Source organism: Drosophila willistoni, assembly GCF_018902025.1.
Source record: "Drosophila willistoni isolate 14030-0811.24 chromosome XR unlocalized genomic scaffold, UCI_dwil_1.1 Seg143, whole genome shotgun sequence".
Taxonomy (NCBI): domain Eukaryota; kingdom Metazoa; phylum Arthropoda; class Insecta; order Diptera; family Drosophilidae; genus Drosophila; species Drosophila willistoni.
The window spans coordinates 4,287,975-4,301,234 of NW_025814056.1; the positions used below are offsets into that span (position 1 = coordinate 4,287,975).

A 13,260-nucleotide genomic window follows, 5' to 3' on the forward strand; every position below is an offset into this window, starting at 1 on the left:
TTGCCAAATTGACATTTCACAATTTTGGCAAGTGAAAGATTTGAGAGGAAGCTAAGCTAAGAGATCACAGCAGAGAGCGGCAGGGGCAAAAGGGGAGAGTAAAACAAAAGAAGAAGATAAAGATATCGAGGTGGGTGGATGGGGAAAGGGGGACGATATGTAGCGGTGGGAAACTGTTTTTAATGGTACCCTGCAATAGTTTAAATGGAGTCTATATACCTACATATGAATTCATAGGGTAGATCATGAGGATGAAGCTTCCTATGTTTCGACTAAGTGTAATCTAGTTATGTTGCCAATTATCCTGTTGTCATTTATCCGTTATCAACTTTAGAAACCTTCTGACTATCTGTTCTCAAATATCTTTGTTCTCATATATCTCTATATCTAAACTGTATAGTGTTTCATAACTATCATATTGTCTACACTATCTTTTTCCCACCTATTTTCTATTCTCTAGGTCTCCCGTTTTTTAATTATTTGTTCTCAACTCTATCTTCTAGAATATCTTGAACCATATTATCTCTTTCCAGCTTTCTATTTCCCATTAATCGGGTTCCTAAGATCTACAACTTCTACAATCTAGATCTAGAAACTGGAGTCTTAAAATATCCTCGTCCTTTTTTGGCTAACCTTCTCGCTTTTAGTAGCTCATGATCAATTTCAAATGTTGCACATTTCACAGAGTATCGCAAAAGTCGTGTTGCTTGCCACAATACTTAATTTGCCCCTTTGTCTATATATTATTGTTATGGGTGGGAGTCGTCGTAGTCGATTGGCAATTGTTTTAACATAAAAATAACAACAATAATCACACCAATAGCAACAACAACTTGTAGAGGATTTAGTGGCCAAGGCATCTTAACGAAAATAAAAATTTAAAAAGAAAACCAAAAAAAAAAAAACACCAAATATATTGAGTGGATATAAAAATATCTCGTAAAAGACATAATTTTTATGTTCTCTTCTTTTATTTTTATGGAATTTTACTTTCATCATAAATTAAATGAAGAGGAAGATTGTGTAAATAATTTGCCTACGACTGTTTCTTGTTGTAGTTGTTGTTGTTGTTGTGGTTAAATGTTGCACAAGTTGCACATTAACTAGCCAAACAAAAAGTTTGATAAACAAACTTAACAAAGATTATTAAGGAAAAGTACTTAAAATTCTCTTCATTCATTTTGTTCTTTCATTCATTGGTTGGTTTAAAGTTCTTATAAATTATGATATTAATTTCCGATATAAATTATATTTTTTGTGAGGGAAACTTACAGTAACGCTTCATCAAGCTCTTTTTATAGGCAGCCGAACGTTCCGCTGGCTTCAGACGCATTCGCGCCCTTTCACATTGGGCCGAATCATCGGATTCTGTGCCAGAGTAAGTGCGTCCTCGTCTGCGGTTGGCCGCCGCCGCTGTGGCAGCTGCTGTTGTGGCACTACTTAACGACAGATCCAATGGTGAGTCATAACCATCTTGATATTGCTCCAGCAATTCTTCATCATCGGCATCCGCTTCCACATCCGCATCGATATCCTCCTCCAATATAGTTTCCTCATCCTCAATGTCACTCATCATTTGCTGCTGGTGCTCCTGTTCCTGCTGCTGCTGGTGATGTTGCGGCTGCGGCTGTTGCATCATGGCCTGGACGACATGGACATTGCTAGTGATCACCGAGCTGCGCTGTAGTTGCTGTTTGCGTTCCCAAAGTATTTTTGAGACATCATCCAAGGTGCTGCGGGTTTTATCCGCTTGCGGCGAGGGTAACTGTTGATGTTGCTGCTGTTGCCTTAGATGATTGTAGAGCACCTTGAATTCACGACAATCGGAGGATTCCTCTTCATCAGCTGCAGGCGGAGAGCATTGCTGCTCAACGTCGGGTTCAAGTTCGAGTTCGCCTTCTGGCTCCGGCTTAGACACCAAAGTTTTCTCAACATCAGCTGAACTTGGACTCGTCGTAGTCGTTGTCGTTATCGTTGTCGTCGACGTTGCTATTGTGGACTCTGCTGACTCGCTGACATCTATGGCACCTGTTTCCCGTTCAACTTTGACTCGCATTGGCTTTGTTGATTCAGCAGTTAATTCCAATCCAACAGCAGCAGCCGTCTTCAATGGTGGAGATGGTGGTGAAGGCGATGGCGATGAATTAGATTCCTCGACTGCGACTGGAATTGGAACTATAGCTGCTATTGGAACTGGAGATGGTGGCGTCGTTGTGGCGGTGGCCACTGTTGCTGCTTCTGTTGCTGCCACCAATGGTGGTGGCGTGGGCGATGTCCTGGCTGTAGTGGGCGATGTGGGTGTTATCGGAGATGCCACAGGCGTTGGTGTGGCCGATGATGTTGAACAGGAGGAGGACGACGATGACAACGACAAAGACGATGATGACGAAGAAGATGACGACGATGACGACGAGGATAATGATGATGATGATGATGAGGAGGAGCTGGTTACGTTGGCTAGGGCTGCCGCCTGGCTAGCAAAATTATGCGCTGTGGCAGCCACCAAATGTTGCACCATAATCATTTTGTACACCGCGACGTATGCGTGATGTTCTCAAGAATATAGATATATTATCTTTTCCTTCTTTATCAGAAGAAAGGTTATTTTTGGGTGTGTTTTCTACGTTTTTTTTTTTCAAACAAAAAATAAAAAAAAAAATTCTTTAACCCCAAGTAGAGATTGCGTATACGCAATGTATGCTTTTACGAGGGGATTGTATGGGTATTTTCATATCCCATTTCATTAATTGCACTAAAATTGAACTTTTCCTTATATACGTGAATATATATATATATGTGTGTGTGTGTGATTCCGCTTAAACTTTTAGCTTTTGCTTTTAATTTTTTTTTTAATTTTTTTGAATAATTTTTTTGCACTTTGTTGTTCGTTGTGGGTTTTGTTGTTGTTGTTGTTGGTTTTGAGGTATTTGTGATTTGTTGTTGTTGCTAATTCTTCATCTGTTTTGCACTAGTTTTTGGACGTGTTGTTGGTTGTTGTTGTTGATAGTGTTGGGAATTAGCTGCACACTTGCGGCAACTGCATTAACAGCAACATTAGCCTCTGCAGCATCTGTGACTGAGATGACGATGCCGGCATCGCCCAAAACACATCTCATAGATAGATATAGATAAAGGAGGATCAGAATCTATAACTTGGCTAAAAACTTGCTGGTGACCACCTGCTGTTCAGATTGTTTTTTGGTGTGGCATGTTGTTGTTGCATGTTGCTGAGGCATTGATGTTGTTGTTGCAATTGAGACGATGACAAAAAAAAATTTGTTTATTTGACGTTTTGATGTGCTGAGTAAGTTTCTTTCTCCTGTTTCTTGTTAGAACTTTTTGTTGAATTTAGTTTTTGGCAATATTTGTTTTTTTTATATTTTGTTTCTATATTAATTTTTTGCTCTGTGTTGTTGATGGTTTTATTTTTTTATTTTCTTTCTTTTTTTTGATGTGAAGTGGTGCCGCCGCGGCACGTCATTTATCTCTTACGGTATCAGCAAAACTAAAATCTAAAGTCAGCACAAAAACCGCTGCGAGTGTTTGTTAGGCGCAAACAACACAAAAATGTTGCAGCGACGACGGCAACGGCAACGACGTCGCGACGTCAACGTCGACGTCAAGAGTAGGCAGCGTCGTTGACAGCAAACAGTGACGATGTTTCTCGCAAAAGCGCGCGCGCGCCCCACTCACCAACACACACGCAGGTGTAAAAGGCAAACAGCAGCACACACACGCACGCCGCACTCACTCACTCACGCACGCATGCAGCAGCACGCACACATGCACAATACAAATGCAACAACTTTGACGATGACTTCGATGGTGTTGTTGTTGTTGTTGTTGGCGGCGGTGATGTTGACAACGAGATATCAAGAAAAATAGCCAACCAACCAAAATAACAACAAAATTAAACAAAAAAAAAACAAATCAGAAATAAATAACCAAAAAAAAAATGATAATAATAATATAAAACGCCAAGTGAGCAAGCAGCAACGGCAAAAATTTTGAATGGGGCTCGCTTGCTTTGCTTGACTCGCGCTGACTGAACGCCCGTTTGTTCGTTCGTTCGTTTGGCCAATTGCTCTCTCTGCCCGCAGTCGCAGTTGGCTGCGATGTTGGCGTCGCTGCGATTGCGAAAACTTTGCCGGAGAGTCAAGCAAACCACCCAGCCAAACGACGGAGCTCCACTCGCGACGACGACGGCGACGGCGACGACGACGACGAAATGGCAAACAAAACGTAACAGTTTGGCGAGCGAGCAAAAATGTTTGGCGCTCTCGCTGTCTCTCCCACACACACACAGACACACACATATATATATTCTTTGCTCTCTCTCTCTGTCTATTTAACAATGCTGCTACCGCCTGGTGCCTCTGCTGCTGATGTTGCTTCTTCTTGTTGCAGCTGCTTAATTGTATGTATTTGTATGTGTGTGTGTGTGAGTGTGTGTTTGTGTTTGGGGGAACTTTTGTGTGCCACATGCGCATTTGCATGCAATTCTTGTTGAGTGGGGCAAACATATCGCGCCTTGGTATGAAACGATTAAGACGCTTTTTTATGGGGCACAGTGGGTTAATCCACCGATGACGAGATCTTGTAACCCAAAAGGATCTTGTGGACAGGATCCTTAAACTCTTTCAATTCATTGATTTTCCAAATTATATTTACATATTCCTATTCACAATCAATTAAGTTTAACGATTTTAAGTCACTTACAAATTAAATTCAGATAAGCCAATTGCAACGAAATCTTATACGAAAAAGATAATACCATATGAGGATATATGTATGGATTGGTATAAACCATACAAAACGATTTTTTTGAATCTTTAATTAGTTTTATGTTAAAGGTCCAATGCTTCTAAAAATCGATCGTATATAAGCCAAAGTTTTTAAACAGCCAAGTCATTGGCTAAAAAACAGAAACAGGCATTAATCAGGACTAAAGACTCTAGCCTTAAGTTTTTTGATAACAAGAATTAGAATTTCTATGGGAAAGTGATATAATGAAATTCCCATCATAATGATAAAATTTAAGCTTATAATCGGATCATTGATCCTAAATTATATATGACTTTATTGGAATTTATTGTATACGATATTTTATTATAAATTTTATTATTATTAATTGATCTAAAAATAATTGGATTATATTCGGGAAAAAAAAAACGAAACATATTACGCAAAATTTAAATGATTAAATACCATTTCTGGTCAGTAATCTTTGGATTCTATAAATAATGTTTCTTTGAAAGATTGAGTAAGCGAAATGAATGTTTCATTTAGGGAAATGATGGAATATTACTTGTATTATTATGTTATGTAATATTTTATGAAATAAATTGATATACATTTTTAGTAATTAATTAAATTGATGTGATCTGTTTAATCTGATATATTCAATCGATTCGCTAGTATTGGCGGGGGGGCTAGTTATGAAATCTTTTTCTTGTTGCCTCTTTTTAACGTTGAAAACGTTTCCTGTTTCTGTTTTTGTTTTTTTCTCTTTCTTATTTATTTATCCACACACACATTTCCTTATTTCCTTCGCTTTGAATTCTGAAGTCATTTGTGAGATTCGAGAGATTTCAAGATCAAGATCGTTTGCTTTTAAATGTGGGATATAAATATTCCTCAACATGCATACAAATACATGCATACATAGGCCCTATATGAAGGCACACAATTACAAAGAGCCTACAGACACACACACACACAAATACACACACACATATGTATATATAGAGACAGAGGCACGTAGACCACTCTCTGGGTGATGGCGATTAAAAAACATTCAACGACCCAGACCCAGTGCTCTCCTCTTTGCCAGCATCCTCATTTTCCAGCACCAGCAGCAGCAAGTGTGGCGTGTGGCATGTGGCAAGAGGCAAGCGAAACTTCATTCAGTGTGTATGTGTGTGTGTGTGTGTGTGTTTGTGTGTGCAGCTATCGTAGCTCCAAATGGGTCAGGCTATATGAAAAAGGGCTAAACACGATCATGGGGGGTGGACAGGAGGAGAGCGAGAGCGAACGGGAGAGAGAGCAAGCAGGAACATGTTTGGCAAGAGAAGGCAATGCTGACGCTGTCGCTAGCGTCGCTGCTGCTGTAGCTGCTACTGCTGCTGCAATCGACATGATTATGACTCAATGCAAGTGTGTGCGTATATGTGAGAGCGCGCGCTCTCTCTCTCTTTCTATCACACTTTTTATTTAGCTCTCTCTCTGGCAGTAGAGCAAATTTTCACTTTCCGTTTGTTTGATTGCTGCTGATGTTGTTGTTGCTGCTGCTGCTGCCGCTGCTGTTGGGGGCCTTTCCATTTACTTTGACGATTTGCGATTGCAAGTGTGGAAGCGAGAGAGCAAGTTGTTGCAAATAAAGGAAGCAGAGCAACAACGACAGCGACAGCGACGACGACTTTGAGAAGCAGCAGCAGCAGCAGTAGCAGGGCACATCAGAAGGAAGAGTTTTGTTTTTAGAACAAGGAGGCGAGTTTTTGAGAGGGTCGAACGGAAGGGAGGGGATAAGGGGGTGGGTTGCTTAGTTAAAGAAGAACCTAAATGAGGCGACGACGACAACAGCAACACAGACATAGTTTTACTGTGTGTGTGTGTGTGTGTGTGAAATGAGTCCAATGTACCGACAACTGCCATCTAAAGCGCGGTGGAGCTGGTGGCAGGGGAAGTGTGGCGAAAGGGGGAGGGCGGAGGACCGGGAAGGTGGCGCGTTGGGACAGGAATGGACAGAGTATTTTAGGGTTTGGTTGCCGCAGACGGCTCCTTTTTATTTATTCTTTTTTTTTTGTCGTTTCGTATCGTTTCGTTTTCGTTTTCTCTCGTTTTGGTAAGGAGACTGAGTCCAAAGGGAGACAGACAGTCGTAAAAGAACTTTTTTTTTTTTTTTTGATTCGAACAAGAAGAAGAAGTAGAAATAGTAGAAGAGGAAGCGCATTAGGTGGCTCCGAACTGAACTGAACTGAACCGATGAAGAAGAAGCAAAAGCAAAAGAAAAAGACAAACTAAAACCCAAAACCAAACTGGACTGAGATTGGGTGTGGGATTTAAGTTTGAGTTTGGGGTTTCGGGATTGGATAGCTCTAACTAGAATGGTTCCACACTGAGCTCCTTGACTCCTTCTGTGAGGTGTGAGAGCGCGCGGACGACTTCTGTGTGTGTAGCCGATTCATGTTTCAACAGAAGTCATTGAACAGCCAACAGCAAACGCATGAGCCACAGTGGCACAAAAACACGCAAAATATTGAAACCAAAATATGAAGAATTAAAAAAATTATCTAATTGATGATAAAGTAAATACCGTAAAAACGATCAAAGAGTATTCTGTGTCATGTTTTGAATATTTTTGAAAACTTTTACACCAAAGAAGTCAAGAAAATGACAAATGGGAAATTATTTTGTTAAATAATTCCAAATTGATTTTCAAAAAATGTGATCAAAATCTTATATATGCACTACCAAAAATAATTTTGTTCATTTAGTTTTTAACTATTGACATCTTTTTTTTGCCTATTTACTTTTTCTATATTCTATAATTTTTTTTAACGAAACAAATCTTTATTGTATATCGTATCCTTTGAGTATAATCATCTGTATAATCATAAACCTATATTTTTCTCAAAGATTTCTTTAAAATTGTTTCTAGAATAAAGCTCCGTTAAAATTTCTTTAAAACTAATTCAAAATTATATGAATCATTGATAAAGAATAAGGATTGATAAGGATTCATGCTTAAATTACTTCACCTTAAATATCTGAGAACCACTGTGCCAATGATAATGACAACTACAAGCGAAATCCTCCACCACCGCCACCTCAATCCGCCGAGACACTATAGTGTTGCCGCCTGTCCAGACACTTGGACGATGGGTTAGGAAGATGTCGGAAATGTGTATGTAGTATAAGTATAAGCAGGCCAAAAGCAAGTAGCAAAAGTTGGTGGGGGGGATTTTGTATTTTTTTTTTTTTGGTATTGCTTACAGTCAGTCAGTCAGTGGCTCCAGCTCCAGCCCCACCTCGTACCACCAGCTACTAGCAAAGCTCCCAGTTCTCAGTTCCTTTCAATTTTTGAAGGCAACACCGTCATCCACACACACACACACATACACATACACACACATTCGAGAGAACGTCGACAGCAGCAAAGACGAGACAACATATTTTGATGGTGTTGGTTTTGTTGTTGTTTTCTGCTTTTTTTTTTTTTTTTGGTGTAAACAGCAGTGAATGACCTCATATCATCATCTAATACACGCGCCATGCACTCAAACCCAGCAAATTGTCGCATTGACTGAATGTGCGACTGACGAAATTGACTGACTGACTAACCTGCAGACAGAAACAGCAACAGCAACAGAAACAGAAAGAATCAGAGTCAGAAAACCCGAATTTCTACCCCCGTCGCTTTCCCACCCTCCATCCCTGCCCTCCTTATTTACCAGTCGATTTCGAACGATTGCCAAAAACGACAAACGCGACAAAATGACACAAAAAGCTAAAGCTAAAGCAGACTTGTAATTGTTACGGCTTCGAGAATCGGTCCGAGATTGGATTGAATGAGCAGAGGATTGTGTGATGAGACGATGGGTTACTTGATGTTGTTTTTGGGGTTTAGGATGGTTGTTTGGTCTGGTTATGGGATAGTAGTAGTAGTAGTAGTAGTAGAAGCTCTTCTCATCTCATCGCATTTCATCAGTCTTTGTTCTTTGTCTTTGTCATTGTCGAAATGTTGTTTTTTCATCTTTTTGAGAGACGCTTGTGGGTTAAATGAGTGACATTTATAATGGCTCCATGACTGGGGAATAAAATGCTTGATGCCTTGAATGAGATTTTCTAAAAGATTACCCAGATGCACATTTGATGTGATATGATATGGAGGAGGATTACCCGAATGAATGAGATTAAACTAATTGCGCCAATGCAAAACAAATTCGAGACATAAGTACTATAATTTTGAAAATAGGAAGTAAGATTAAATAGACAAAGAGCAATTAACTAACTTAGCCTTTGAGAGACTTAAAGGGTATCTTTGGATTGCAATGCTCAGAACTGGCTTATTGTGTGGGCCCAATACATAAACTACCACGAAAAAAAAGTACAATTAATGCGTTTTTTTCTACAAAATTGCAATGTTAAGCTAATTAAAAGTTTTCAAATGAAAAAAGTGCACAAAATTTAGAAAGCTGATATACTCCCCTTCAAAAAGTACGCCTTCTAGAACATTCACCATAAAATCAGTTTCATAGAAATAATCAATGAAACATAAATAAACCATAAATAAACTTTAATATAATTTGTATGATATCATTACCCATTTTTTTTTTAAAGTTCTGTTATAACAAGGAATATATTGTTTATGTCTGTATTACGAAAATTATTCACTAAAGTCAAAGAAATAAAACAATTTTGTGGTATTCAACACTTATACAACTTTTTTGACATACAAAAAATCAGCCCCGTCTTTTTAACAAACAATCGATTAATATCGAAGGGCATAATGACTATCGATATTATTGCATATCTAATTATTTCAAATTGATTTGAACACAAACAAAAGTGTTAAGCAAAAATCTTGTCATTAAACTAAAAACTCTCTCAGCAATAATTTTTTTCCCATTAGGCAAGTTCTTAGGTACTGACATTATGGTTTGCTATTTGCTATAAAGTAGTTCCGATTTTGCTATATGTTTTTTTCTGCTATATGAGCTATAACCTTCGGCATGGCAGTTGAGGAAGTTTTCGACTTGACATATGTTTGCATTTTGTTTACCTTTTTTTTGCTGATGCATTTGCATTGCACCTGAGCACCTAAGCAGATTTTCATTAACTAATTTCAACCTTCCCCACCACACACAGAGAGCAGTTAAAACTGGTGACTGGTTTTACTTTTGTTATTTCCCCCATTTTCTAGAAAAATTCAAAGAAATTTCAATTTTGCACTTGACCATCATCATCATCATCATCATCATCGAGAGAGTTGAAGAAAAGAAAGGTGTGCGGCTCACCATTGCGTATGAGCAATAATTACTTGTTTTTTTCCCATGTAAAACGCGGCCCATTACATGTGTCAGAAAAATAGTGTGTGTGTGTGTGTGTGTCTCTTAAGCTAAAGACAAAAAAAATGTTGTTAAAGTGTTGTAGAACCTTGACCGCCGTCACTTATGACCAAGTTAAGTGGCCAACAAGTTCTTAGTTGGCAGTTTTTGTTATTGAAATTACATAAAAATTAAAAAACAGAAAAACAGAAACACAAATATAAACAAAATCCAAATAAAAATCAAAAGAAACCACCTCAAAAAGCAAAAGAGCAAAGTGCAAAAAATTTTCATCATCATGACGATGAAGTTGTTCATAATTATAATTATTATGAGTTTTTGGCTTTTTGCTGTTAATACCTACTACTACGACGACTACATTTACCTAGTGGTAAATGCTGATGTGGGCAAGTTTATAGTCAATGTCAATGATAAGATTGGTAAACGTTATTTTTCTTAATATTTTTTCTGTTTCTTTTTGTTTTTTTGGTTACTATCTTTTGTGACAGTCACTGTCAATGGCAAGAAAGAGTGAGTGAGTGAGTGAGTGAGAGAGACAAGATGAGACTCATGTCAACTTGACTTGACTCTAATAAGCAGCCAGAAGAGATTGTTGGAATCCTTTTTTCTTTTTTATTTTTTTTTTATTTAGACAAGCGAATCAAGTTTTATGCGTTTTAATTAAACGAAATCGAAAGCTCTAGACAAAGATGGAGAAAAGTAAACGCAAAGGAAATTGCTGATTGTTGCTGTTGTTGTTAGTGTTGTTGGCCATTACATTTTACTGCTCATTTGACCACAACAACATTCTACGCTTTTCCACTTGCACTTGACAACGAAAATGCTACAAACAACTGGAAAAACTTGTCGTTGTTGTCGTTGTTGTTGTCGTCGTCATCGTCATCGACATAGTTGTTGTTGTTGCTGCTGCTACTGCCACAACCAACCACAAACAATGGCATCCTACTTTTTGGCCAAAACAAGTCGCTCATACGCCCCATTGGCATTGTTTTGCTTTTCCTTTCTTTTGCCAGCCAGCAATCGAGCACAGTCGCCTCCCTTCCTCCGGCCCTCTTCTTCCTCTTGTACATCTTTCTGCTTTGGCTTGCACTTGCACTTTCTTTTTGCATTATGGTCGTTGATGTTGCTGCTGCTGCTTGTGGAAAAACTTTCGATTTTCTCGCAAAAAGCAAGAGAAAAAAAAAAACCAAAAGCGAATTATTTCTATTTTTGTTGCAAAGAAAATGAAAGCGAAATGTGCAATGCAATGTGCGAAACAGAGGCGCGATATGTTAGTTAGCAAACCATGTGGAAGGCAGCGGAGGAAAGGGGCGGGGGATAAGGTGCACCGGCTACCCGGCATCAAATTGAGAAAATGGCAGCAGCAACAACAACAACATCAACAACAAGAAAATCATCCAAGTCGGCGATTTGATTTGATTTGATGATGGTGTCTGATGGACACTGAACTTGACTTGAACATAAAGACGAGCCCTTAGGCTAAATGCCATAAACTATCCATCTATAGCTGTATACACTAAGTAAGTAGCAAGTAGTTGCCAGTTATCACTGAGTGTGAAAGGCAAAAAGAGCGAGAAGCAAATGAAAGAAATGTATTCAAATTAGATGCTAGCATTAGATTAGGAGAATCCACAATGACCATTTATGAGCAGAAGTGAAGAATAGTCTTTATAATAAAATTTTAGGAACTTTAATCTTATAACTTATAACTTATTTACTTTAATTTAGTATATCTGTTAGATAGACGAATTATTTTCATACCAACCAATATGAAATAGATGACATTTCATTACCTTACCACAATTGATATTATTATTTTTTTTGGCACTTTGGGCTCAACTATTTTCCCTGGGGAAAATAGTCTGGACTTGTCTTCATTTTTGTTGAAATAATATTATTCAAATAATCTAATTGAAACTGTTTGTGAAATGAACAAAGTATGTCTCCATTTTACAGAAATAAAAATAACAATCTAAACTTAGTAAGGCTTTTAATTGGTTACGAAAAAAACTTTAAGAAGGAAAATCCTTTCAAAATACCAAAGACCCTTTAGAGAATATTGAGGTCAAGTGTTGATTAATATTAAGTTATTATAGATTTTTAACACTTGCAGAAGAAATTAAAAAATATTTGTGGCATATTTAATAAATATGTATTAGTTTTTCTTCTTTTCAGAAACACTTCCTTGCCCTGGTTATAATTAATTAATTATATTTTCATTGTAAATCACAATTTCTATTTTTGATTATGGATAATCAGAAATCGAATTGTGTGTGTGTGTGTGTGAATTTCCATTGAATTTTCAACACTTGAATATGTGTTACAACTAGTTACAATTTCCACAATGTTTTTTTTTTTTGTTTCATCCGATCTTTAGTCACAGTTGGCCGCACTTTTGTGGCCAATTAGCCCCAGAGAGTTGACCACAGGCTGACGCTGACGCTGTTGCTGCGGCAGACCACGAGCAACAGCAAAACGAATATCGAGACAGCAACAACAACAACAACAACAACTTTTAGCAACATGAAAATCATGATTTTCCTAACCGACTTTAGAGTCCAGGTTGGATGACTCTCGCATTTGTATGCATCGTCGGTCATTCATAATGAAAGTGAATTTCGCATAGTTTTTTTTTTTGTTTTATTTTCTTTTCAACCATCTATCCATCTATACCATCTATTCCATCTATCTAACTATCTATCTGGCTGGTTGTGTGCCTGCCAAAGTATTGGCAATTTCTAATGCGTCGCCAAAGTATCGCAAAAACCAGTTGCTGGCTGGCTATAAGCAACCAAACGTTGCCTCAAGTAAAAGTATCTTAGTAGGCTGCTTTTGGCATCGTCATCGTCATCGTCATCATGATCATGATTCGACGCCATCGGGTAACACTGACTGACTAACTGACTGGCTAACCGACTGACTAACCGACTGACTGACTTCTTGGCCAAGTCAGCGTGCAAACGTAAACAGAAATTATCAGCAGCAGCAGCAGCGGCGAAAAAGAAAAAGGAAAAGCGAGACTTGGCCACATGTGATGTGATTTCACATTCGCGCGCTGGCCATGTTGATTTTCCTATAGTTTTTCTTTTTCTTTTAGTTTTCGGTTATCTTTTTCTTGTTTCTTTTTTATTTTTTTGGTTCAAGTCCAAGCCGGAAAGTATTTATTTTAATTAAAGAAATGCCGTTCAAG

General features: G+C 38.2%; 1 protein-coding gene across 2 annotated transcripts in view; it reads right to left on the minus strand.

The window, feature by feature from the left end:
* LOC6645405 (ecdysone-induced protein 74EF) overlaps positions 1-13,260 on the minus strand; it is a 50,189-nt gene that overhangs the window by 16,902 nt on the left and 20,027 nt on the right. Inside the window, exon 1 of one of the 2 annotated variants that reach the window (XM_023177347.2) lies at positions 1,273-2,628. The exons of the other annotated variant lie outside the window; for it this stretch is intronic. Within the exon in view, the coding sequence (XP_023033115.1) occupies positions 1,273-2,524 (1,252 nt within the window). The 5' untranslated portion in view covers positions 2,525-2,628. Of the gene's footprint in view, positions 1-1,272; positions 2,629-13,260 lie in introns of those variants that run through there. 2 annotated transcript variants of the gene reach the window in all.